We start from the raw sequence: 27,295 nt of genomic DNA, 5'->3' as shown, positions 1-27,295 counted from the left end.
ATCCTCCTGTCTCAGCCTCTCAAGCGCTGGGATTAGAAGCGTGTGCCACCACGCCCGGTGCCAGTGTTCTTTAAAGTGCTTCTTGGTTTGGGATTTCTGGGTTAGATGTCCTTTATGGCTTCACCTATTCTTCCTAAGAACAAAGTGAAGAAAGTCACTAACTTAACTTTTCACAGTCGTGACCTGGTAGTAAGAATGTGTGGAAGAGCAGGGAGCTAGGTTTTAACTTAACGTGTTTATGTTCTTTTTCATTAACAGTCTCTGATATTCGATGAAGTCGACCTCTCAGATGCCAGCGTAGCAGAAGCAAGCACAAAAAATGCAAACAACAGCTTCACGGTACAGTGGCGTTGGTGTTCTGTTCACTGCCTACTCATTGCTTACAGAATGACCCTTCACAAGCATGACAATGCCTGGTTCAGTTATCAACACTGTGTCAACTTGTATGTGTTGGGGTGTTGACTAGCCCAAGAAATTCTAATTACATCATACATTGCAATGCTACAAACCATTGGTTCAATAAGCTTGAATTTTAAAAAAATTTATATTTTCTCTTTTTTATTTATTTTTAATAAATTTTTAAACTTTTTATTGGTGCATTGTAATCATACATCTTAATGGAGTACAAGATGCTGGAGGCATACATGCACACATCACCCAATTAGCCCTTACCCAATTCCTGCCCCATTCCCTCCCCCTCCCTCCTTTTCATGTTTGGCTTAATGATTGACTTTGATATCTTTGTAAATGTACATCATGAACATTAGAGAATTTCCCCATGCCCTCCTCCCCTCCCCTCCCCTTCCCTCAAGTTGCCTTATTTGCTCATCAATAGTATCTCCTTTTTCGTCTAGAGATCCTCCTATGACCCATTTTTTCCCTAGCTTTCACATATTAGGGAGAACATCCGATTTCTTATTTTTTGTGACTGACTAATCTCATTTAGCATAATGTTCTCCAGTCCATCCATTTCCCTGTAAATGATGTAATTGTGTTTTTCTTTATGGCTGAGTAAAATTCCACTGTGTACATATTCCATAGTTTTGTAATCCATTCATCTGTTGATGGACATCTGGCACAAAAACAGATACATAGACCAATGGAGCAGAATAGAAGACTCAGAAACAAATCCACATACTTATAGCCAATTGATTTTTTACAAAGGGGTAAAAAACATACACTGGAAAATAGATAGCCTGTTTAACAAATGGAATTGGCAAAACTGGTTAACCATATGTAGAAAAATGGAAATAAACCCCACTTTCTTGCCCCCCTGCACAAGAGTCAATTCAAGATGAATCAAAGACTTGGAAACTAAACCAGAGACCTTGAGGCTCCTTGAAAAGGGCATAGGTCCAACACTGTAATGCATAGGCACAGGTAAAACCTTTCTCAATAAGACCCCAAAGGCACAAGAAACTAAAAGGTGGATCAGCACATGGGATTGCATTAAACTGAAGAGCTTCTCTACACCAAAGGAAACTATCAAGAACCTCAACTGAGAGCCAACAGAATGGGAGATTTTTGCCACCTAATCCTCTGATAGAGGACTAATATCTAGAATATACAGAAAACTCAAGAAACTCAGTCCTTTTTAATTTAGTGCTTTGCAATTTTCACTTTCTTTAAATTGATACCATAGTATTTGTTGTTAAATACTCAAAACCTTTTATTTATCAATCTTCTTAGAAATAAGGCCTTCTACTTTCTTGCCTATGTTTGCTCCGGCTGCTCTGAGGCAGACAGTGGCTTTAATTCAGCCCTTCATTTTTTTTCTTACTTATGTAATTCACGCAAGAGCTATTTAAGAGGTATCCTCTGTTCCAGTTTCTTCTTTTCCAATTACAAATTGCATTGTCCAAATAACCTAGCCTGTTCCCCAGGGCCTGCAGATTATATCTCTGACCCAGTCGTAAAGTCTTATGAGACCATGCCTCAGCATTCTGGTCTTAGTAACTGTGATTTGTCCTTAGGCCCCCACCAGTCCGATACCTCGGTCTGCACCTGAGCTTTCCTGTTCCTCTCACTTGGATCATTCCTCTTCCATATGTAGTTGTCAAAATCCTACCAGTTTTTCAAAATGTATTCCAGATATTCTATTCTACTTTTTTATTCACAAAATATGATTGAATTTCTACTGTGTGACAGGCTCTTGTACTAAACACAAGAAATTCAGAGATGTATGTATCTTATAGCTATCTCTCTCTATATATCTTTCTAATTATGTTATCTATAATTTCCCTCCAGATCTTCACAGTAGAGTTCAATGAAGCTTCTGTGTATACTTTTGTATAGGTATATATTCTTTAGCTCTTCCAAAATTCATTGCTATCGCTCGCATCCTATAGGAGATGTATTCATTTTTCATACTAATTCACATCCCATTCCCCACTCCAGGAAGCCACCACTACAGTTACTAATGTATTGTTGGTTCATCTTTTAGACTTTCCAGGGGAGGGGCCATGGCCAGATAAGCAAATAAAGGGAGTGTATTTGATAAACTCATGATGCAGGTGAGCACTGGTCGGGAGAAAAAACAAACAAATTCAGAATTAGTTTGACTTATTTATGTGCACATGGGATAATTCATAGTGTAAATCTTCCTCTTCCTCCCCCCTCCATCCCCAGGGAGAATTTAGTGAGAGAAGAGGAAAGCCAAGAATAGAATCCTGGGAAAATGCTGAAATGTAAGGTTTAACCAATCAAGACTGGGAGTGTTCCTAAGTAAAGGAGGACTGGGAGGCAGTGGTGTCATAAAAAAACCATCAGGGGAGAGTTTCAAGGTTGGAAGGATGTTGTTAAATATCAGATGCTATAGAGAGGTCAAGTCAAAGAAGAACTGAGAAGTGAGTGTTGGACTCGTGACCTTGGAGCTCATTAGGTCAGATGACCGTGAGTGGTTTTGGTGGTAGGTGGCTTGCACTGGGCTGCACTGTGAATGCAAAGTGAGAAGACAGAGCTGGTTTTTTCCTAAAGCATGGATGTTTAAAAGAACAGCTAGTTTTTTTCAAAATGGCGACTGAGGGACACAGCACCTCTCAGTAGCTGAAGTAAATAAAGTTTAAATACTGAGAAAGCAGTGTCTAAATCAACAAAACAAATACATACCAGGAACCAAAACACATCCTGTACCTCGGCGGAACCCTGAACTTAAACAAGAAGAACAAAGATCGGACACGGGACCTGCTGCAGATACAATCTGACCGCGGACCAGAACGCTGAGCCGCGGGCTGCTTTGGCAGCTGTCCAAGGAGCTGCCTGCCCGATATTTCCACGGCAAGATAATCCGGGAATAAAAACGGACTTAGGACCGCATCCTAAGCAGCGAGCAGCACCCTCCAGAACTCTGTCTGCCCACCAGCGACCGGATCACATCGGCACAGAGACTCACACGGATTCCTGCACCAAGACAGGTACCTGAGGGCGCCCTAGTAACTGGGGTCCTAGCGTGTGCGGAGTCGCAGTCTCAAACCCCCACCACGGGCTCAAGCCTCAGAGCACTCTCCTCGCGCATCCTGCCTGTCCCCTACTAGTAATCAGCGCCTGTACACTGCCCTCCTAAATTGGAGCCTGCTTCTGTGGCTAACCCCTGCCACCTTGCCAGAGCCTACCCTCCAGGCTGCAAAAGCACTGGGAGACCCGGAAATCTCCTTGGGGCACCCCCAGCCTCTACGTCCCGCGGGACGCAGAGACCATTGCTGGACACCGCACACTGGACCCTTGAGCACCTACCCTGCACCCCTGGCCCACCGCGGGGTATTCCCAACCTCCTGGTAGCCAGATGCTTAGTTCTAAGTGAGAACACAGCTCAATACACCTTGGAAGAACATACCAGCAGCAATAGACAGCTGCACCCACTCTCACTAGGGTCCAGTATTAACAGGGCATCCAGCCTGCACTCTTGGAATAGGCAGAGCTCTGGCAGTAAGTGTGGCCACCCAGGAACCAGCATTCATTTGCCCAGGGCACATCTTGGGACCACACCTGGCTAGCCCAGCTGGAATTTCCAGAGACACAAGAAAATCCATCGGGCCACAAAATCTGCTCAGGACCTCAGGGGGAAGTGCCAATTACACTTTAGTCACTCTCCACCCCTGCTGTAGGGAAGCACAGGCTGGAGGCGAGGGTGGTGAGTGCAGATGTGCTGACCACAGGTTAGAATTTCGCAGAATCTGTGAACTGTACAGAATCAAATAACAGTGAAACCAGACACCCGGACACATAAACCTAAAGCAGCTAAAGGAGAAAAAGGTGTCCAAACACCCAGAGTGACTTAAGAAGATAAAAATAGAGTACAAAGAAAACTAAGAGACATTGGACGGTATCCTGAAAGCTACCAAGCAATCAGATACACACATATTATATGGACCTGACCCCATATGCGTAAATAAGTAGGACTGTTTGTTTTACTTTTAATGTGGATGTTATGTTTTCTTTTGCTTTTAAAGTGCTTTTGTTTTAGTATGGTTATTGCTGTTTTCTTTTTTTTTCTTTTTCTTTCTTCTTTTAATCCAAACTTCTCTTACTTTAACTTGTTATTTTATATATATATACATTGGATAGTTTGCCTTATTTCTTTATTTCACACGGCTGCTAGTTCCTTTTATTTTATTCCTCTTCCTTTTTCCTCTTTCTTCCCTTTTCCTTCCTTTTCTTTCATTCTCCTCCTTTGATTGGTTTACCTTCCTTTTTCTTGGATTACATAATAGTCTTGGTATCTTGAGCGGATTCTTTTTTTTTTTTTTTTTTTTTTTTTTATGTCTGCCTGCTCCTACCAGCATCCCTATTTACAAACCTTCCCACACTAACCTACATACATTTCTCCCCCAAAACTTTTCCCCATAATATACCTCATGGTTTAAAACTCAAAGTATTTTTTATATCCATAACTACTCTACTAACAACAAGAGTCCTAGTAGTTAACTCTCTCTCATTCATAGCAAGTTATTACTTTATCATACTTAAAGTCCTTCTCAACCTAACATATCCTCCACCTAATCTGACTCCTTTACCCATCACCCCAGCTCCTCCCACATCACCCACTTTCAACACTGGAAAGGCTCTGCTGACTGGCCGATACTCCTAAACTCCTAATATTAAGATTTGACTAAACACATTACTCACGAACGATGGGTAGAAATCAGAAAAACAGGACAGAGAACACTATAAATATGAGAACCAGGAGTTATGAAGAGACAGCAGAAATCACGAATACTGACCTACTAGAAATGCAAGAAGGGGAGTTCAGAATCTTGTTGTTCAATATGATGAAAGGTTTTAAAACAAGTATAGAGGAGGTTAAAGGTGAAATAGAAACACTAAAAAAGAATCAGAAAGAGGTCTGGAATGAAATGAAAGAGGCAATAAGTGAAATGAAGACAGCAATAGAAAGAAACTCTGGAAGATTAGATGAAATGGAAAACAGAATATCAATATTAGAAGACAGTACATCCCAAACCGAAAACACAGTCAGCGATATACAGAAATCTTTACAGCAACAAAACCTAAACATCCAGCAATTATGGGATAATATGAAGCGCCCTAATTTACGGATAATAGGCATTGAGGAAGGGATAGAGGTACAGACCAAGGGCATATGTAATATCTTCAAGGAAATAATCTCAGAGAATTTTCCAAATATGGAAAGAGACTTGAATCTTCAAGTACAGGAGGCATACAGAACTCCACTGAGACAGGACCAAAGAAAAACCACTCCACGCCACATAATAACCAAATTGACCAGCATAGAGGCCAAGGAAGGAATCTTAAAAGCAGTGAGAACAAAAGGACAGGTGACATATAGAGGCAAAACAATAAGAATCACCCCAGACTATACAACCCAGGTCAGGAATGCTAGGAGAGACTGGTATGACGTGATTCAGACCCTGGAAGAACATAACTTCCAGCCCAAATTAATCTACCCAGCAAAACTACTATTCAAGATCAATGGGGAAGTCAAAGTCTTTCAGGATAAACAGAATCTCAAAAAATTCATGAATTCAAAGCCAACACTAGAGAAAATTCTTAAAGAAATAAATCATAAGGAAGAAAAAAGAAGCAGACTCCAGAATCAGAGAAGCGAGGAAGTTAATAAGTGGGCCATTTAAGTAAAGAAGAAAGATCACAACACCCAAGAGTAGACAGAACACAAAATGGCAGAAAACAAAAAGCATATTTCAATAATATCACTTAATGTCAAAGGACTTAACTCACCAATCAAAAGACATAGACTGGCAATGTGGATTAGGAAACATAATCCAAACATATGCTGTCTGCAAGAAACTCACCTCACAGCCAAAGACATTCACAGGTTGAAGGTGAAAGGATGGAAAAAGATATACCATGCCACCAGTGACCGAAAAAGAGCAGGGGTAGCAACCCTGATATCCAACAAAACAGACTTTAAAATAAAACACATCAAAAGAGACAAATCAGGGCACTTCCTTTTATTAAAAGGAACAATACACCAAGAAGATATAATGATAGTAAATATTTATGCCCCAAATGTGGGTGCAACCACATTCGTAAAACAAACCCTTCTGGACATAAGATCCCAAGTAGACCCAAATACAATAATTCTGGGAGACTTTAATACGCCTCTCACACCACTGGATCGATCTTCGAGGCAAAAGATGAGTAAAGATGCTCTAGAACTAAAGGAAACCATAAACCAAATGGACCTAATAGACGTTTTCAGAGTATTTCAACCAGGAACTACAGAATACACTTTCTTCTCAGCAGCCCATGGAACCTTCTCCAAAATAGATCACATCCTGGGACACAAAGAAAATACCAGCAAATTCAAAAAATGTAATATAATCCCATGCATCTTTTCAGACCACAATGGAATAAAAGTAGAAATCAACAACAGGAAACTCGAAAGAAAGTATTCAAATTCATGGAGAATGAATGATACACTACTAAATGACGAATGGGTAAGAGCAGAAATTAGGGAAGAAATAAAGAAATTTATGGAAACAAACGAAAACAGAGACACAACCCACCAAAACCTATGGGACACCATGAAGGCAGTACTAAGAGGAAAGTTTATCGCATTGAGTGCCCACATAAAAAGGATGGAGAACCACCAAGTAAAGAACCTAATGAAACAACTCAAGGATCTAGAAATTCTGCAACAATCCATTCCCAAAGCCAGCAGAAGACGAGAAATCATCAAAATTAGAGCAGAAATAAATGAAATAGAGAACAAAAAAACAATTCAAAGAATCAATAAAACAAAAAGTTGGTTCTTTGAAAAGATTAATAGAATTGATAAACCCCTGGCCAACCTAACCAAAAGAAAAAGAGAATCAACTCAAATTACCAAAATTAGAAATGAAAAAGGAGATATCACCACTGATAGTGAAGAAATTCAAAACATTATCAGAAACTACTTTAAAAATTTATACTCCAATAGATTTGAAAACCTGGATGAAATTGACAGATTTCTAAACACAGTTAACCTTCCTACACTCAACCAAGAGGACATAGCAAGCCTAAACCAACCAATAACAACCAAAGAAATAGAAACGGCAATAAAAATTCTTCCACCAAAGAAAAGCCCAGGCCCAGATGGGTTCCCAGCTGAATTCTACAAAACCTTCAGTGAACAACTAATACCAATACTTCATAACACGTTCCGGGAAATTGAAAGAGATGGAACTCTTCCAAATTCCTTCTATGAGGCCAGTATCACATTAATCCCCAAACCAAATAAAGATACCTCAAGAAAGGAAAACTACAGACCAATATCCTTAATGAACATAGATGCAAAAATTCTAAACAAAATACTAGCTATACGCATTCAAAACTATATCAAGAGAATAATTCATCACGACCAAGTCGGTTTCATCCCAGAAAAACAAGGCTGGTTCAACATACGCAAATCAATACATGTTATTCACCACATAAATAGAACCAAGAACAAAAACCACATCATCATAGCAATAGATGCTGAAAAAGCATTCGACAAAATCCAACACCCATTTATGTTAAAAACACTGCAAAAAATTGGGATAGAAGGAAAGTACTTCAACATCATCAAGGCAATATACTGCAAACCCAAAGCCAACATTATATTGAATGGGGAAAAACTGCAAGAATTTCCGCTACAGTCAGGAACAAGACAAGGATGCCCACTTTCACCTCTCCTTTTCAATATAGTCCTTGAGACTCTTGCTGCAGCAATCAGACAAGAGAAGGAAATCAAAGGAATCCACATAGGAAGAGAGGAAGTGAAATTATCCTTATTCGCAGATGACATGATCCTTTACCTGGAAGACCCAAAGAACTCAACCAAAAGACTTCTGGAGCTGATCGACAAATTCGGCAAAGTCGCAGGTTACAAAATCAACCTAAAGAAATCAGTGGCCTTTCTTTATGCCAACAACGAATCCACAATGAAGGAAACAAAAACAACAATTCCATTCACTATAACCTCAAAACCAATAAAATACCTAGGAATAAACCTAACCCAAGATGTAAAAGACCTCTACAACAAAAACTATAAAACATTAAAAAAAGAAATAGAAGAAGACCTTGGAAGATGGAAAGATCTCCCGTGCTCATGGATAGGCAGAATAAATATCATCAAAATGGCCATTCTGCCAAAACTGATCTATAGGTTCAATGCAATTCCCATTAAAATACCAGTGACATTCTTCAGAGACCTAGAAAAATCAATCATGAACTTCATATGGAGAAAGAAAAGACCTAGAATAGCCAAAGCAATTCTCAATAACAAGAAACACGCAGGAGGCATTACAATCCCAGACTTCAAACTATACTATAGAGCAATAGTAGTAAAAACAGCATGGTACTGGCACAAAAACAGATATACTGACCAGTGGATTAGAATAGAAGATACAGAAACAAACCCACACATCTTTAGTCAATTAATCTTTGACAAAGGGGCCAAACACATACGCTGGAGAAAAGACAGCCTTTTCAACAAGTGGTGCTGGGAGAACTGGCTAGCCATTTGTAAAAAGATGAAGCTAAACCCCTATATCTCACCTAACACAGGAATCAACTCAAGATGGATCAAAGACTTAGAAATTAGACCTGAGACGGTGAAGTTAGTAGAGGAGAACATAGGTTCAACACTACAACATATTGGCACAGGCAGTAACTTTCTCAACAAAACCTCCAAAGCTCAGGAAATTAAAGCAAGAATAAACAAGTGGGATAACATTAAACTAAAAAGTTTCTTCTCATCAAAGGAAACTATCAATAACCTAAAGAGGAAGCCTACAGAATGGGAAAGGATCTTTACCAGCCACCATTCTGATAGGGGGCTAATATCCAGAGTATACAAAGAGCTCAAAAGGCTCTACACCAACAAAACAAACAACCCAATCAAGAAATGGGCAAATGAACTAAATAGACACTTCACAAAAGAAGAGATACAAAGGGCTAATAGATACATGAAAAGATGTTCTTCATCACTGGCCATCAGGGAGATGCAAATCAAAACTACACTGAGATTCCATCTAACCCCAGTGAGAGTAGCAAGCATAAAGAAATCAAACAACAACAAATGCTGGCGAGGATGTGGGGAAAGAGGAACTCTTTTACACTGTTGGTGGGAGTGCAAACTAGTTCAGCCACTATGGAGATCTGTGTGGAGATTCCTAAGAAAGGTGGGAATAGATCCACCATATGATCCAGCTATACCACTCCTGGGTATCTTTCCAAAAGGGTTGAATTCAGAGAAATACAGCAACATATGCATACCTATGTTCATAGCAGCACAATTTGTAATAGCCAAAATATGGATCCAACCCAGATCACCATCAACAGATGAATGGATAGCAAAACTGTGGGAAATACACACAATGGAATTCTATTCAGCCATAAAGAAGAACAAAATTTTATCATTTGCAAGAAGATGGAAAGCCCTGGAAAGCATCATGTTAAGTGAGATCAGCCAAGCACAGAAGGAGAAGATACACATGTTTCCTCTAATATGCCCAAACTAGAAAACACAAAGGATACCAGTAGGACCCCAGATATTAGAGGGGAAATACTAGCTAAGTTTTAATGGAAAGATAGGAGAGGAGAAAGGCCGATCTTGATTAAGGAGCATCTTCACCTGAACATGTGTAAAATTATGAATAAGACATGGTTAACCTGGCCAACCATTGGTGGGGGGGGGGGAGAAAATGGGGGCGGGGGGAGAGGGCACCAAATATAGTGTAAATGTATACTATTTATGTTCAATAAAAAATTGTTAAAAAAATAAAATAAAATAAAATAAAATAAAAAAAAAATAAAAAAAAAATAAAAAAATAAATTTAATACCAAAAAAAAAATAAATAAATAAATATTTAAAAATAAACATTAAAATAGGAGTTGGCAAATCGATAGCCCACAGGCCAAATTGATATGCTGCTTGTTTTTGTAAGTTAAGTTTTATTGGCCGTGACCATATTTACTCATTCATGTACTGTCTGTGGTACTCCCAGTCAGTAAAGGTGGAGTTGAGTTGTGATAGACCCTGAATGCCCCAAAGAGGTTAAAGCATGTGCAATCAGATCCTTGGTGGGAAAAAAAAAAAACATTGTTAATCCTGGTTTAAAAGAAGACATTGGTCACACTAACAAACATATCAAAGTCAATCACTAAGCTAAATATGAGAAGGAGGGAGAGGGAGGAAATGGAGTGGGAATTGGGGAAGGGATAATTGAGTGATATGTGCATATATGCCTCTACCATCTTGTACTCCATAAAGATGTATGATTACAATGCACAAATAAAAAATTGCTATAAAAAAAAAAAAAAAAAAAAAACAAAATTAGAAAACCTAAAAATCAGCTTTAACACAACACTTAAAAATGTGCAGAACTTGAATTCATTTTTTCTCTGTAACAAGATATGATATTTATTATTATAATCAGACAAAGGTTGAATGGACTATTTCATTTTTAAATAAAACAACTTAATCATTTCAAAGGTCAAGTAACTTACCTTTAAAAAAAAAAAAAAAAAAAAAAAAAAAAAAAAAAAAAAAAAGAACAGCTATAGCTAGGAAAAAATGTATAGATAGAAGAGACTTGTGGTTTTGTTGTAGTTCTAGTTTTTTTTTTTTTTTTTTTTTTTTTGGTATTGGGGTTCCTGGAAGCCCTTCTACCTCTGGGCTACACTCCCAGACCTATTTTTTATATATTTTTTTATTTGGAAAGCGCAGGGATTACAAGCGTGCGCCACCACGCCTGGCGTAGTTCTAGTTTTTAAAATGGGATTTGAAGGGGGGGAAAGAACTGTTAGAACAAAGTGTTGAAGATTAAGAAGAGGGAGGAATAATCCATGGAGCAGGATTGCTGAGCAAGTCGAAGGGTGTAGGAACCAGAGCACCGGATCAGAGACTAGCGCTGAACAGCACGTGGAAAGCTCGCAGAGGCAGGTGTGGGTAGAAGTTCATATACTTGAAACTCAAATACTGCTATTTCCTCAATGGAATTGAAGACAGGGTTATCTGCTAGGAATGAGAATTTAAAAAGGTTTGAAATTATTTCTGTAGAAAGATAGCCCTGGAAATGAACAGACAGAAGAAGATTCCTGGGCAGTATGTAGTGTCTACAAGATTGGAGAGAATCATTAGTAATGGCTTCAATTTCTGTACTTATAGAATATTCTTTAAATGAGAGAGGAGAACAAACAAATGAATTGACCCAAAGCTGATGATTTAGTAGGGCATTTGGACAGAAAGAGAAAAGAGTTGCTGGATATTTGAGAGATCAGTAATTCATCCATCTCTACCCTTTGCATTCTCAGTCTTTGAGAATGATACACAAGGTGTGAGAAACAGTTTTATTAATGGCTTCACAGGATCTAGTAACCACTAGTGTTGGAGGTCTAAGGTGGAAATGTTTATTATTCCTCCTTCCTCCTAAGTAAAAGTGGGGAAAGTGGGGTGAAAGGATCTCACCAGTCCTACCCATCAGATTAGCGACTTGCCTTCCCCTGGAGCGTGAACAGTGATCTCTCCTCTATGGCTTCCCCCTAGAGAAGAGCTAAACTGAGAGAGGGCTCCAAAGTTCAAGATTTGAAGCATGGCATAAGAGCTTGAGCCTAGAGCTGTTTTCAGATCCCTTATGCAATTCTTTCTTGTCCTCCAATTGCACAAGGACAAGAAAGGACTCCGCTTGTGTATTCTCACAGAACTTACCATATTTTTCCTTATGCTTAGTTAAGTGTATATTTTTTTAATCACAACTTCCTTTATAATAGGAACTTTGCCCTGCCTTTCTATCTCATAGGACCTTATCATAAGTATTACTGATTTTAATTAAATTGAAGTTGGGGGTTTCTTTTGGCATGAGAAGACTTTTTGTTAAAATATTTTCAAGAAGTTTCTTCATCCAACTAAACATTATTTCTGTTGGACTAGAAAATGTAGGAACTGAAATGTTAGGCAGATGGCTTAGGGTTTTGAATTTGGTAGAACTTTCCAGAGTATAATATGGAGCAGAGACATGTTTTCAACTGGTAATGGATGATCCTCCCTCTCTTTAAATATTTAAATATCCTGCCTTCCCAAATTGTAGCGACAGCTACTGACACCCTTATTTTAGTTACTATATGTCAGAGGTTAATGCTGTAGTGTGATGGTGTGAAGAATCCAGGAATTGCCAAATTCTGCTTTAGTATATCCAACCCTCTTGTCCATGCACTGAAGGATAATATACTGGCAAGGAAAAACTATACACAGAAAATCTATAAATAGTAAATGGAAAATGGAAAACTTGTGCTTTGCATAAAACCCCAATGCTGAACTCTGGTAAAATGGGTTTTGTAGTTAATGTTCCACAGAATGGGGCAGCAACTGACCCATCCAGGAAACTCTCAGAGTCTTCTACTGCCTTCAGCTGATGTGACCAAGTCACCAAGGCTGGCCCCACTGCAGGTGCAGGGGACACGGAAACCAAAACAGTGGTGGCAAAGGATTTTCAGGCAGGGTAACACCTGTGTACACTATGATTAATTTCCTTTTCTTGTGCAGTCTCTCTCCCACTCCTGGAGTTAATAATTGTCTTGTTTTCTCCGTTGACTAACTCACCTTAGGTATTGTATTAGCTCTCTATTTCTGTATAATAATATAAACTAACACAAAGGTGTAGTGGCTTAAAGTAAATACCCATGTGTCTCACAATTTCTGTAGGTCACACAGCACAGAGAGGTTACTCTTCTTCAGGTCTTATAAAAGTTTTGAATTTGGAATTCATCAAGATGGAATTCATCTTTAGAAAGCATTCCATCCTGCCTGTCTTTCTGAGTTATACTTAATATGCATTCTACTTTTGTCTCATACAAATAAGAATATCATATTGTTGGGAAAAGCATTCAGTAATAAAACAATGCTAGTACTTCATTATGTAAATGTTATTTGCCAAAAAGAGCTTTGTGTGTGTGTGTGTGTGGTACTAGAGATTGAATCCAGAGACATTCATCTCCAAGTTACACCCCCAACCCTTTTTTATATTTTTGTTTTCCGGGATGTTCCATGATGCACCCCCAGCCCTTTTTACTTTTTCCTTTGAAACAGGGTTTTACTGGGCTGCTGAGAGTCTCACTACATTGCTGAAGCTGTCCTTGAACCTGTGATCCTCTTGTCTCAGCCTCCCAAGTAGGGCTTACAAATGTACACCACCATGCCCAACCCAAAGAAGAGCTTTTTAATGATTTGAAATAATTAAAAACACAACACAGAGGCCATATATTTGATTTATTTAGCCACCCTTAGCTTTTCTTCTTTTTTCTTCTTCTTTTAGGTACTGGGGATTGAATTCAGGGATATTCTACCTCCGTCTGTACTCCCAGCCCTTTTACTTTTTATTTTGAAGCATGGTCTCACCAAGTTTCTGAGGCTGGTCTCAAATCGGTAGTTCTCCTATCTCAGCCTCTCATCTACTGGTATTACAGGTGTGTGCCATCCACTGTGTCCAGCTCACTCTTAGTATTTTTAGTGGGCTCTCTGTAGGATGTATGTGAAATCCCATAGTTACTGCCCTTCCACACTGGGTTACTTGGTTGTTACATAAAATGTGGGCACTCTGCAGGAGCTCTGATTTTCAGGTCTAAAGGAGCACTGGAACAAAGAGCCCTTCCAGTTCAGGGCTCATTTACCACAGTAGATACTCTGAAAATTGCTTAGCATTTGACTATGATTCTTCTTAGGAGAATTTAAAAACTATATGTAAGAAGAAAAAATTAAGCAAAGAGAACACGTTCTTATGCAGCTAAAATAACAGAAAGTATACATGCATAGTATCATTAAAATGAACAGGCTGGGTTTTAATGGAAGGGGAAGTATGTTGTTAAGAGTTTGTTTCTTTAATGACTACTTTGTTTACTCTGTTTTCTCTTTAGCTTCCTTTTGGTTGACATAGCTTTAGTTCATCTCTTTCTGAAGAAGAACATCACATCCTTTGAACCTAAGAAAGTGTCAGTTTGCTTTTATCTATTAATATCTCAGTATTTAGTTCCAAAGGAAATAACTGAAAGTTTTTTATTTTCATATTATTTGTGAATGTATATCACACAAAAGGTCTTTTTTACCTGAATAAATAAATAATTAAATTAATAAGTTGCCTAAGTTATTTATTTGGCAAAGTTTGTTAGAATTATCATGTTCCTATTTTAAATTATTTATCTAATTCTTTTTTTATCACTCTGATAAAGTGAGACCTGTTATAATGACAAATCTGAAACAGAGAGGCTAATATTTAATATATGAAAAAACAAGGATCTAAACCTACCTGGCATATCTGTCCTCAATATTCTGTGTCTGTCTGTCTGTCTGTCTGTCTCTCTCTCTCTCTCTCTCTCTCTCTCTCTCTCTCTCTCTCTCTCTCTCTCTCTGCTTGCCTGCCTGCCTGCCTGCCTGCCTGCCTGCCTGTCTCTCTCTCTCTAATCTGATATATCATATATCATACTGGGGATCGAACCCAAGGGGCATTCTATTTCTGAGATATACCTCTAGACCTTTTTATTATTTTTTTCCTTTGAAACAGAGTCTCACCAAGTTGCTGAGGTTGATCTCACACCTGCTATCCTACTGTCTTAGCTTCCCAAGTACTGGGATTGCAGATGTGCACCACCATGCCAGGCTTTAGTCTGTACTCTTTTATTTTATTTTATTTTATTTTATTTTATTTTTAATTGGTGCACTGTATTCATACATCATAGTGGGATACATAATTTTGTAGACATACATGCACACATTGCCCAGTCAGCCCCCACCCAATCCCCACCCCATTCTCTCCCTATCCCTCCCTTCCATGCTTGGCTTAGTAGTTGACATCTAGTATTATAGCAATTTATCAAAAATTAAAAATGATAATCTCACATAACAGTTTCATTTGTCTGATACCAAGCTTTTGATGACTTAAAGATAACATTTCAATATTTCTTTTTGCTTTCTTTCTTACCAGAGAATCTATTTTTTCTATTTTTTAGGTGAAACTATCATATATTTATATATTTATTTTTCAGAAAAAAAATCTATCCTAATATGGAATATGGACTCTAGGTACCCACAACGATCTTGAAAAAGAACAAAGCTAGAAGATGTATATTTTCTGATTTCAAACCATATAAAGCTACAATAATTGAAACAGTATAGTACTATTCTAAAGGCAGATATATAAACCATTGGAGTTAAATAAAAGCCTAGAGCTAAATTCTTCCCTATATTGTCAAGTTATTTTTGACAAGGTTTCCACAAACATTTGGTTGTGGGAATAATAATCTTTTAACTAAATATTGTTGAAAAATAATAATTACATGGAAAAGAATAAAATTGGACTCTTACCTAATCCCATATACAAATATTAACTCAGAATAGATAAAAGACCTAAATATAAATCTTAAGACTATAAACTTTTAGGAGAAAATCTGGGTCATAAAACCTCACAACATTGAAATTGGCAGTGATTTCTTGGTTATGATTTCAATGGCACAGGCAACAGAAGAGTATACAAACTCCCTAAAAAATAAAAAAATATTGTATATCCAAAGACAATGTAAACAGAGTTAACAGTTACTAATAGAATGGGATAAAATAGTTCCAAATGCTATATCTGAAGGTATATTAATATTCCAACTAGAAATCCTAAAAATTAACAACAATAAAGGCAAACAATACCCTTTACAGATAGGTAAAAGACTAACATAAGTAATGAATCTCCACAGATAACCAATCTTAGTTGTCTGTTGGATGGAAAATCTTGTTTCTCTAGTTCTGATGTGTGTTACCTATTTCTTTTTTATAGTTAATCTCTTTGAGTATTTTCTCTAGTGCTGGTTTTGAAGACATAAATTCCTTCAGTTTCTGTTTGTCATGGAAGCTTCTTATTTCTCCATCTAATTTGATAGAAAGTTTTGCTGGGTAGGAAATTTTTGGCTGGAAGTTGTTTTCTTTCAAAATTGGGAATATGTTACTCCAAGCCCTTCTGGCTCTCATAACTTGGTTTGGGAAGTCTGGAGTGATTCTAATTGGTTTGCCTCTGAATGTCACTTGGCCCTTTGCTTTTGTTGCCTTTAAGATTCTCTGCTTGGCTTCCACATTGGTCATTTTGACAATTATGTGGCGTGGGGATCCTCTTCTCCGATCCTGTCTAAAGGGAGTTCTATAAGTTTCCTGGACCTGTGTATCGACCTCTTGCTCTATGTCTGGAAAATTTTCTGCTATTACTTCCTTGAAGAGATTGTTGATCCCTTTGGTTTCACTTTCTTTTCCCTCCTCTATTCCAATTATTCTTAGGTTAGCTCTCTTAAAATGGGCCCATATTTCTTCAATATCAGATTCCTGCTGTCGGATATTTTTTCCTATATTAGAAACTATGCGTTCATTTTTGGAATGATCATCTTCTAAGAGCGAGATTCTATTCTCCATGTGGTCTAATCGGTTGTTTGTGCTTTTAATTGAGGCCTTTACTTCATTAATTGCATCCTTTATCTCTTTTTGGCTCTCTCTGAGTTCTTTTCGAAGCATCTCTATTATTTCTACAGTTATTTTCCTGATTTGATCTTCTAGAAATCTCTGATTTTCTGTTTTATCGGGTTCTGATGTTGTGGGGTTGTGAGCATTCATTGCTCCAGTATTATTCCTCTTTCCCATGATTTCGGAAGTTTGTGCCTTCTCTGGGTTCTTCCCTTGGGTCACTATGACTTCACTTAAGGTGCTCTGGATCTCGAGTCAGTAGTATCTCAGACCCCACTACTCCTTTACTGGATTGTATCACAGAGTCTCCGACCCAGAGAGTCGATAGAGGCTGCTTTAGACTGTGGGGGGTGCCAGGTTGCACGTTCTCCTATGATGTGATATCACTGCCACCGCCCCTCTCCCACTGGGTCAAGTCCCAGTGAGTACAGTACTGGAATTTCCCCGCTGTGGCCCACAATTTGACTCACTGTTCTTGAGTACGCAGATGTAGCTGTACTGAATTCGGTGAATTTGGTGCTGTTGCCGCCGGTGGCAATATGGCGCCGCTGCTACGCCCTCGGCTATGGGGCTGGCGTTTTTTTTTTTCTTGGTTTTGATTTCCACTCTGAATCCCTGCAGCGTGTGCTGAGCTCAGCCACTGGGAGCTTTAGATGCCCTCTGCGCCGAGAAATCCCGCCTGGCTGTTCCGCAGCGGCTCCACTCGCCTTGCTGTGGCTGTCCCGTGAATTCGCCGGTGCCGCCAGCAGTATGGCGCTGCTGCCGCGTCCTCGGGCGTGAAGCCGCGTCCTCAGGCGTGAGGATCTCCTCTGTGGCTCTGTTCTCAGTCCGCTTTCTCTCTGGAGCCTGGTGATTTTTTTTGTTTCTCTGGTGATGTTGTTTTCTCGCTTTGAAAGGCACTGATTTTGTGGTAATGGAGATTTGTTGTTAGCGGGGCTCTTAAGCCCCGCTTTTCTCGGTCGCCATCTTCCCGGAAGTCCCCCAGTCTGTACTCTTGGTCACTACTATCTTTCCTCTTTACTCTGGAGTTTTAGATAAATATGGTTCTAGTAGTATTCCTCTTATGTGGTGTTCCATTTTTAATTGTCTTTTGTACTTCAAGTCAGTGAGAATCTTGGGCTGCATTATCAGATGTACTGTAAGCACTTACTGGTCAGATTACAAATCTAGTCGATTACATTATATTCTTGACACTGTTTTATAGATAAGTCTTTCTAAGGACCTCATGGAGGAAGGTAACCAATATTATAGAAAGGTCTGGGAATCAGTCAACTGACACTTAAGGACACTTTATTTTAAAGATTTGTGAAAATGTGGCATATGTCTTTTTACTATTTGGGGAATTATCATGAATGAGAAGTAGGTGGATTTTGTGTTACTGCAACATGCAGCACAAAGGCCTGTAGTTGAATTTACAGAGGGACAATTCACCTCAACATAAAAAAGAACTTTTTAACTTGAGTCATCTGATAGAACAGGCCCCTTGTGAGGTAATGACCCTGCCCATTATTAGGAATCTTTAGTCATCTTCCCTGTGAGCTGAAAGGGACTTCAAGACGAGAGTGCTCGGAGTAGACTCAATTCACAGTGCTGAAATGAATTTCCTAAGGTCAGATGGATAATAGCTAAGCACAGTACTGAATTCAGGGTGCCCTGTGTTTGTTGGGGTAGGCAAGGCCAATGGATTTTGGGATTTGAGGTTGCTGGGCAGTGTGCTGGACTCTTTCCACATATTATCTCACTATACCACTCAGCAAGAACTGTATGGCCATCATTCAAAAGGCTCTGGGAGAGACCACAACATGGGTGTGTGTAAGAAACCATGAGGGGAACTGGTGGAGACTGGAATTTCCTGCAGGTGCAAATACTGTGTCTTCATTGGATACCCAAGGCTAACACAGTGCTTGGGACAGAGGACAGTGCCAATATATATTGGTTGCGTGAATGAAAGAAGTGTTCTTACCGAATGAATGAATGGATAAGGAATATTTGTAAACTCTAGTTTTTTTTTTTTTTAATGAACAGTGTCATTTCATGTTTTATCATAGAGCACAATTTTCTAATCTTTCTCTTAGGCTGTTTACTTTTGTATAATATACTTATATTCTGAAGTCTCTCTTTTTTTTTTTTTTTTTTTTTTGCAGTACTGGGAATGGAACCCAGGGGCTTTTTACATCCGAACTACACCCTCAGCCCTATTGTTTATTCTTTATTTTGAAACAGGGTCTCACTAAGTTGCGGAGGGCCTCACTAAGTAGCTGAGGCTGTCTGCGAACCATGATCCTCCTGTCTCAGCCTCCCAAATGCTGGGATTATAAGTATGCGCCACCACGCCTGGCTTCCAGTGGACTTTCTGAAGTCTCTAAGTCACTAGCAGCCTGACATTGGTCTTTTAAATGTGCTTCCTAGAGTGAGGCATGACCCAGTGAGCATGCTTTGCATATTTTGCCAACTTTAGATCTTGGTAGCCCGGGGCTTGCTTTAAAAAAAAATCATGGGGATCCCAGCAGATAGGTCAGTTTCACCAAAATTCCATCGTTATCTGAATAGACACTCTCAGCAGGTTGCGGAGGGGCTTGCCATCTTAAGAGCTGGGTCACTGGAGGTTGGGTTGTGTTGCAGAGTAAGTGACTGCGCTCGGCTCTGCATTACTGCTTCCCCTCGCTCTGTGCCTGGTCTTGTTGAAGGCCCTGGCTCCTGGAGCACATGGCGCTCCTGATTGGTAATCGTTGACTTGCTGCCTGTAGTACTTTCCCATCTTCTGAGGCTGGCACACAGTAGCCTACCCCCCACTCCATACTCCCCTTACTTTTAGACCTTCCTTAGAATGCATTCACTCATTCATTTAACAAATACTTATTGGAACTTTACTATATGTGTTAGGCATTGTGATAGATTTTTGGTATTCAATAGTGAATAAAAAGAATTGGCCACTAAGCACTAATTTTTTTTTTTTTAAGACCTGTATTAGGCCGGGCGTGGTGGCGCACGCTTGTAATCCCTGCACTTGGGAGGCAGAGACAGGAGGATCGCGCTGGTTCAGAGCCAGCCTCACTGGCTTAAGAGACCCTGTTTCCAAATAAAATATAAAATAGGTCTGGGAGTATAGCCCGGAGGTAGAAGGGCTTCCAGGAACCCCAGTACCACAAAATAAATAAATGAATAAATAAATAAATATAAATATAAATAAACAAAAAGACCTGTATTGAATTTAAACAAATTTAGAAGGCCATGGTGCCTGCCTGCAGGGTATATTCCTGTTATTAAAGTATGAAGCCTTGAGAATAGGATTCTTAGGACACACACACACACACACACACACACACACACACACACGGAATCACTCTCTAACTGGGCCTGGAAGCTGCCATTACAAGGGCCCAGGTCACAGAGAAGAGGGGAGTTTCATCTAGCTTGAGGCCCCAGTCATTCAGGACAGATTCCTCTGAGAATGTTTCTTCTACTCTCTTTTTCACAAGCATTTCCCCATGCCAGTATTCTTGAGGCCAAACTGCGATCATGTCGAATGTCTCATCCCTGGGCCTGGATGCCTGTGAAGTAGGTTCTCTGGGAGGCTGTATGCCTTCAGCACCTGTGCACGACAATGGAAGACTGGAGTGAAGGCTGGTTCACTCAGTGCTAGCCTCACCCACTGGTGGCACCTTTTGGAGAAGGGCTCCCAGATTTACGTAAAAGTCCATCATGGTTTTCTGTGGCTAAAGTGTTTTGTTCAAGGCTCTTTAGTACCACGTTCATTTAGATTAACTCTAACTTCTAACACCATTTGTGGTACAAACTGAAGTTTCAGACTCAGTAAAAGACATATCTTGGCTCACATAAGGACCTGGAAAAGGGACCTAATATGAGAAAATGAGCTACTGGCAATAATACGAATTTTAAAAAACCCAATATAAATCCCTAGGTATTAGCTAAAGAGGATCTGATGTCCAATGACTGGCTAAAGGGAGAAGCAGAGCCCCGAATAGTTTTAGTATCTTGATAGTTCTGCACTGACAATCATGGTAGACTTCTGTTTTTTAAGAATTCTAATATTTCATCCAGGCCAGCCTCAGCAACCTAGCAAGACTCTGTTTCAAAATAAACAATAATAATAATTTACAAAGGGCTGGGGGTATAGTTCAGAGTTAAAATGTTCCCGGGTTCAATCCTTAGTACCTCAAAAAAAGTTTTTTTTCTGATGTTCCAGATCTTCCAGGAAGCCAGAATCTTTGGTGCCTGTTAAGAAATTAGAAATAGCATACAGCTATGGTGCTCAAACTCTCCAGAAAAATTTAAAGGCATTGTAACACTCTGCCCTGTGAGCTCTTCAGGCCTGGAGGAGTCTGGAATGACCCTGACAAGGCCTAGGATATGTTTACCCAGAAAGGGGCTCTGTGTCCCTCATCCCTGCTAGTTGAGGACTCCTGCCTTGGGTCTTGCATCCTGTATGATGTACTTTAAACACGAGAGCATATTAGTACACCACTCAGATTATGGCTCCATAAGACAATATAAAGCATCAACCTTTTATGTTTTAAAACAATATTAAAATAATTTCAGGTTTGACGTGAATGTTAATAAAATATTAATAGTACTAAGGAAAGTCTATTATACTACGGGGTTTTAAAAATTTATGGTGTTTATAATATAGATGAAAAATGAATGATTATTCATTTGTTTCTAAAATCCCTTTAGTGTTTTTTATTACCCATAATAAGGAGTAATGAGCACATAGGTACTCTTCATTTTATATTTTATTTTATTATCTAAATAACCCCATGAAGTATTCTTGGAGATGAAGAACTTAATTTGTATAAATTTATACAGTTGTCAAATAATATAATATAATATTTAAACTCTGTACTCTTTCCATGAGAATGAATGGCATATTGGAATTTTCAAGCTTCTGTCATTAAGACTACAATCACAGTAACCAAGTAAAGGATATATATATATATATATATATATATATATATATATATATATATATATATATATCCTCCTGTCTCAGCCTCCCAAATGCTGGGATTACAAGCGTGTGCTGCCATGCCCAGCTGGCCCAATATTTTTAATAGGATGTACTCCAATCTGGCCATTTCCACTGAATCTCATTACCTACCAGCCAGTGGAAAGTTTGTGTTGAACAAGTGACAGTCAGAGTGCTTGATTATTGTAGTACTGATTCTTGTAATGGTTGTTAGGCTCATTATCCTTATTAGGCAAGTGAGGAATAGCAAGTTTAGCCTTCCTCAGTATTTTTATCTAAGGTAGGAATTTAATTTCCTAACAAGAAAGTTATTATATTAGTTTCTGGCAAAAGAGACTTTCAAGTCAATAGTTTCTGCCTAATACATTTTTTTTGTGTGTGTGGTCTGTGTACCCAGTTTAAACTTGGCCAAGGCCATATCTAAAGGCATGAAGGCAAAAGTACTTTTGTTTAATGGGAATGAAATTACAATCTAGTCTGCAACAGTAAAGTTAGATATTCTATAAACTGGATGTGGTAGTGTATGCCTGTAATCCCAGGACTTGAAATGCTTAGATAGGAGGATCACAGGTTTGAAGGCAGCCTTCGCAACTTAGGCTCTCAGCAACTTGGCGAGACCTGGTTTCTAAATAAAAACTAAAATCAGTTTGGAAGTATAGCTTAGGGGTAAAATGAGCTTAACCCCTAGAACCACACAAAAGTAAGATAAAGTAAAATAAGATAAAATAAAAATGAGATAGTCTTCTTGTCAACAGGTAAGTTGGATGTTATCCAGTTGGAGATTTTTTTTTTTGTAGTGGGGCTTGAACTCAGGAACATTCTACCAACAAGCTATCTTCCTTCCAGCCCTATTTTATTTAATTATAAAACATTGAAAAAGAAATCAAAGAAGACCTTAGAAGATGAAAAAGAAAGATCTTCCATGTTCATGGATAGACAGAATAAATATCATCAAAATGAGCATACTTCCAAAAGAGATCTATAGATTCAACACAATACCCATTAAATCGCCAAGGTCATTCCTTATAGACATAGAAAAATCAGTCCTTAAATTGATTTGAAACAACAAAAAAAACAGAATAGCCAAAGTAGTTCTCAGTAACAAAAACCATGCAGGAGGAATTACAATACCCAAATTTAAACTATACTACAAAGCCATGGTAATAAAACAGCATGGTACTGGCACAGAAACAGATAACATAGACCAATGGAGCAGGATAGAAGACTCAGAAACAAATCCACACACTTACAGCCAATTGGTTTTTGACAAAGGGGCAAAAAACATACACTGGAAAAAAGATAGCCTGTTCAACAAATGGTATTGGCAAAACTGGTTAACCATATGCAGAAAAATGGAAATAAATCTTACTTTCTCATCTTGCACAATAATCAATTCAAGGTGGATCAAAGATTTGGAAATTAAACCAGAGACCTTGAGGCTCCTTGAAGAGGGCATAGGTCCAATACTGCAACACATAGGCACAAGTGAAACCTTTCTCAGTAATACCCCAAAGGCACAAGAAACTAAAAGGTGGATCAGTCCGTGGGATTCTATTGAACTGAATAGCTTCTGTATAGCAAAAGAAACTATCAAGAACCTCAACTGAGAGCCAACAGAATGGGAGAAGATTTTTGCCACCTATTCCTCCGATAGAGGACTACTATCTAGATTATACAGAGAACTCAAGAAATAACCAAATTAAAAAAAACAAATAACCCAATTTAAAAAATGGTCAAGGGAACTAAATAGACACTTAATGAAAGAAGAAATTCAAGTGGCCAATAAATGCATGAAAAAAATGCTCAACATTATTTTGAAATAAGGTCTAAGTTGTGAAAGACCTTGCTGAATTGCTGAGGATGGCTGCTGTCCTGTGATCCTCCTTTTGCAGCCTCCTAAGTACTGAGATTACAGGCATGTGCCATCATTCCTGGATTTAGTTGGAGATTTTAATTTGTATTTATTTTCTTTTTGTGTTGTTTTTAGAGGTTAAGATTTGCTGGTAACAGATCTAAAGGCTTTTGGGTAGTTCTGAACCTCAGTTTGTGTTCGTTGATTGGGGTTAGGGTGACATTGGGTCAACCAGCTATCTTAGGATACTCTCAGAAGCTTCTGATAAGCTGCCCCACTGGTTTGGAACTCAAGGCACTTGTTAGTCTTGGGGAAAAACAGATTAGTAAACAAGAATTTATTAAAGAGAGTTGAGAGTAGAAAGTGTGACTACAAACACCCTTGGCTCTTGACATCAGGGCTTGATGAAGCTTGTTCCAGTGGGACTGAGGTCTTGCCTTGCTCCACACACCAGGCACTTCCCAGTGACATAGGGCTCACTTGGTAAGGCTTTTAGACTCTTCAAATGAAATGGCTTACACACTTCATTAATGCTCTGCAGTCATCTAGCATAGCACTGTTTGGTAAGAAGTAGCTACTGGGGGAGTAACCAGAAGGCACATAGGGCTGCCAATAATATTTCCAGCAGGAAGAGTCACAGTATTGACATAGTACATCTCCATGTATCGTAGACCTCATGCTTATATGAACAGCAGGATGCAGGTCTGGCCTTTGAGATCTGGTTTCTGACAGATGTTGGCCATTTTCTGCTTCAGAATTCCATCAATAAGTAAAAATCATTTCTCAGTTGCTCAGCAGTATTATTAGAGCTGCTGTGCTATTTAGTCCTACAGCCCGAGGAAAGCAGTCAGGTCAGAGAAGCTGATCCTTCTCCCTTCAGAGCTTTGTAATCTGGAGGGAGAATCTAGGTTTTGTATTTTTATTTTTGTATAGCTGAAGTGTTCATAGAAATATATTTTAGAGTGCATGTGCCTTTTCAAAATGGGGAGAAGCATCCCCATCAGCAAGGACTGACATTACTGTTCCTCAGCACAGTTGTAGAAAGACCTCTACAAGACTTTACTGTCAGGATTAACACAATGTGAGCAGGATGCACACTTTACAGGAAGGATTGTAAAGCAAGCTCTTCATGTATTCAGATTCTCTAGAGCCTACACTACCCTGTCACCTAAAATTTTTTTTGGGGGGAGTGAAATGTCCTATTTGTGTGTGCAAAGATAGAATATGTACAAGGATACTGATTATATACTGCGGTAGCATAAGATTGGAAACAACCCAAATGTGCAAATTAGAGACTGGTTGGAGTGAACTATGAAATGTATCACACAGTATACTCTTAGCCATCGAAAAGAATGACTCAACATTGTGTGTAATGGTATATTCTAAACTCTTTTTGAGTTTTACTCAATGGGAAACCCAGGTATGGACTACTTGGATTTATCAAATGTTACTACTCTAAGTGTTTATGTGTATGTGTACATTTCTGTGCATTTACCCTCAAGAAAGCATATAGTTATTACATATAGATAGACTATCTCTGGAGAGATGCAAATGATGCTGACAAATATTTAGCTTCAGGAAAGGAAATTGGTAGCTGGGGCCAAGCCTAACAGAGAGATGTACTTTTAATTCTAAAGGCATTATGAATTTTGTGTCATAAATGTTTATTACCTACCCAGACAAATTTTTAATGCTACAAGGGAGCCCTTTCTGATGGATTCCTAATCAGATGCATTTGATGTGAGAGATGGATTTGGCATTCAGACCACCTCAGACGATGTCCTAATGTCAGGGAAACCACGAAGGGGTATGAGTCACACTGTCTGCCATGGGAGAGAAGGAAGGCATGGATGAGAGGCCTTGTGCAGAAAGGCAGTGGTCATTTGCTGTGGTCAAAGGCAGGGTGGGAAAGGAGGAAGCTAATGTAGATTTGTTGACTTAGGGAGGATGGGCATATAAAAGGATTTTTAAGGGTAGAGAATGAGATCTGCAGGGAGTAGGAGTGAAAAGAAGACTTTATTTCTGGACTTTGTGAATTTAAAGCAATATTGAAATATGAGGACATTTAGCAGGCAACTGGGAGAGGTGCTTTCAACACTATTAAAAATGGTATAAAGTCCCTTGCTGGTATTTTCATAGCCTTTTATAAGTTACTAACATATTCAAGTATCTTCTTCATTCCTTAAGCTTGATTACGGAGTAATGGAAAATTTAGGTTTTAGAAATATTTTAGTTTTGTGGTGACCAATACAAAACAAGATAATTATTTTGTTTTGAAATTTCCTATTACATGTGTGTCCCGTACAAAGCCATTTACGGTTACAAACCAATGAGCTTGTGTCAGGGGAATGGGGCTAATGCACTGTTCCCATTTCTGGTACGGTCTGAAGATATTAAATGAATGGTAAAACTTTTAATGTGCCCATTAACTACCGCTAATTTACAGTGGGTGTGTCTGTGACAGCCTACATAAATAATTTCTGAAATCATTGTGATCCTTGCTATTACAGTTAAGGCAAAAAAACCTGTTTTTTATGTGCAAGTTAATATTTCCGATACAATGCCATATTATTATTTTTAAGGTAAAGTAATTGTGCAGCGTTTCTGCTTGCCCTTCCAGGATGATTTCAGTAAATTCTTTTGTTCTCTAGTAGATGGCTAGAAAGGCAGGGAAAAAAAATTTTTTTTTTTGGTGGTACTGGGGTTCCTGGAAGCCCTTCTACCTCTGTGCTATACTCCCAGACCTGTTTTATATTTTTATTTGGAAACAGGGTCTCTTAAGCCAGTGTGGCTGGCTTTGAACCTACACGATCCTGAAAGGCAGGAAGCATTTAATTTCAAATTATATTTGCACTCTGTGACCTTGGACAAATTACAAGCCTTTCTGAGCCCTAGGGTCTTCTAGGGAAAAATGAGATTGCTGTTTTTTTTAATTGTGCAGGTAAAATGAGATTATATACACGGCCTGTTAAAATTTTCCAAAAATGGTCACTGGTAGTCTTGGACTTGTGAAATGCTTGTAATTCCAAATGTGAAGGCGGGAGGCATTTGCACCGCACACAGTTGGTTAGTCACCAAGTCCTGTTAGTGCTGCCTCCTAAGAAACTCAGCTCGTTCATCTTCATCTCCTGCTCCAGTCTTCAGGGAGGAAGTTCCTGGTGCACGGCAGCCTCTGCAGCCTGCCCCAGGCCCTCTTGTGCCTTTCCTGCTGTTCTACAAGGGTCTCATATATGTCTCCCACCTCCAAGCTTGCTGTCTACATTGCTGCCCTGCCACATATCAGGTTCTTGTCTCTTTCCTTCTTAAAATAGAACAGAAGAGTAGCATCAACTTAGTGCGGTTAAAAGGTTTTTCATAATTTACCTGGCTGCCTTTATTTTCCATTTTCAGCCTGTGTTTGAAACATCACACCATTTACGATACTCAGCTCTCTCTTTGGCCTCTCTTGAATGTGGTGGTGTGTCTTCTAGTTTGCAATATCCATGCCTCCTTCTTCCCCTCCTGTGGCTTC

At 39.0% G+C, this 27,295-nt stretch overlaps 1 protein-coding gene across 2 annotated transcripts in view; it reads left to right on the top strand.

Annotated features, from left to right (window-relative positions):
* DGKH (diacylglycerol kinase eta) overlaps positions 1–27,295 on the top strand; it is a gene marked incomplete at both ends in the record, with an annotated part of 206,455 nt that overhangs the window by 93,589 nt on the left and 85,571 nt on the right. For both annotated transcript variants that reach the window (XM_080689758.1, XM_080689759.1), the window contains one exon: positions 259–339. In XM_080689758.1, the coding sequence (XP_080545884.1) occupies positions 259–339 (81 nt within the window). The remainder of the gene's footprint in view (positions 1–258; positions 340–27,295) is intronic.

This window comes from Muscardinus avellanarius (assembly GCF_963383645.1).
Source record: "Muscardinus avellanarius genome assembly, chromosome: 2".
NCBI lineage: Eukaryota > Metazoa > Chordata > Mammalia > Rodentia > Gliridae > Muscardinus > Muscardinus avellanarius.
The sequence above is the reverse complement of the archived record's forward strand: the minus strand, read 5'-3'. Positions and strand labels throughout refer to the sequence as shown.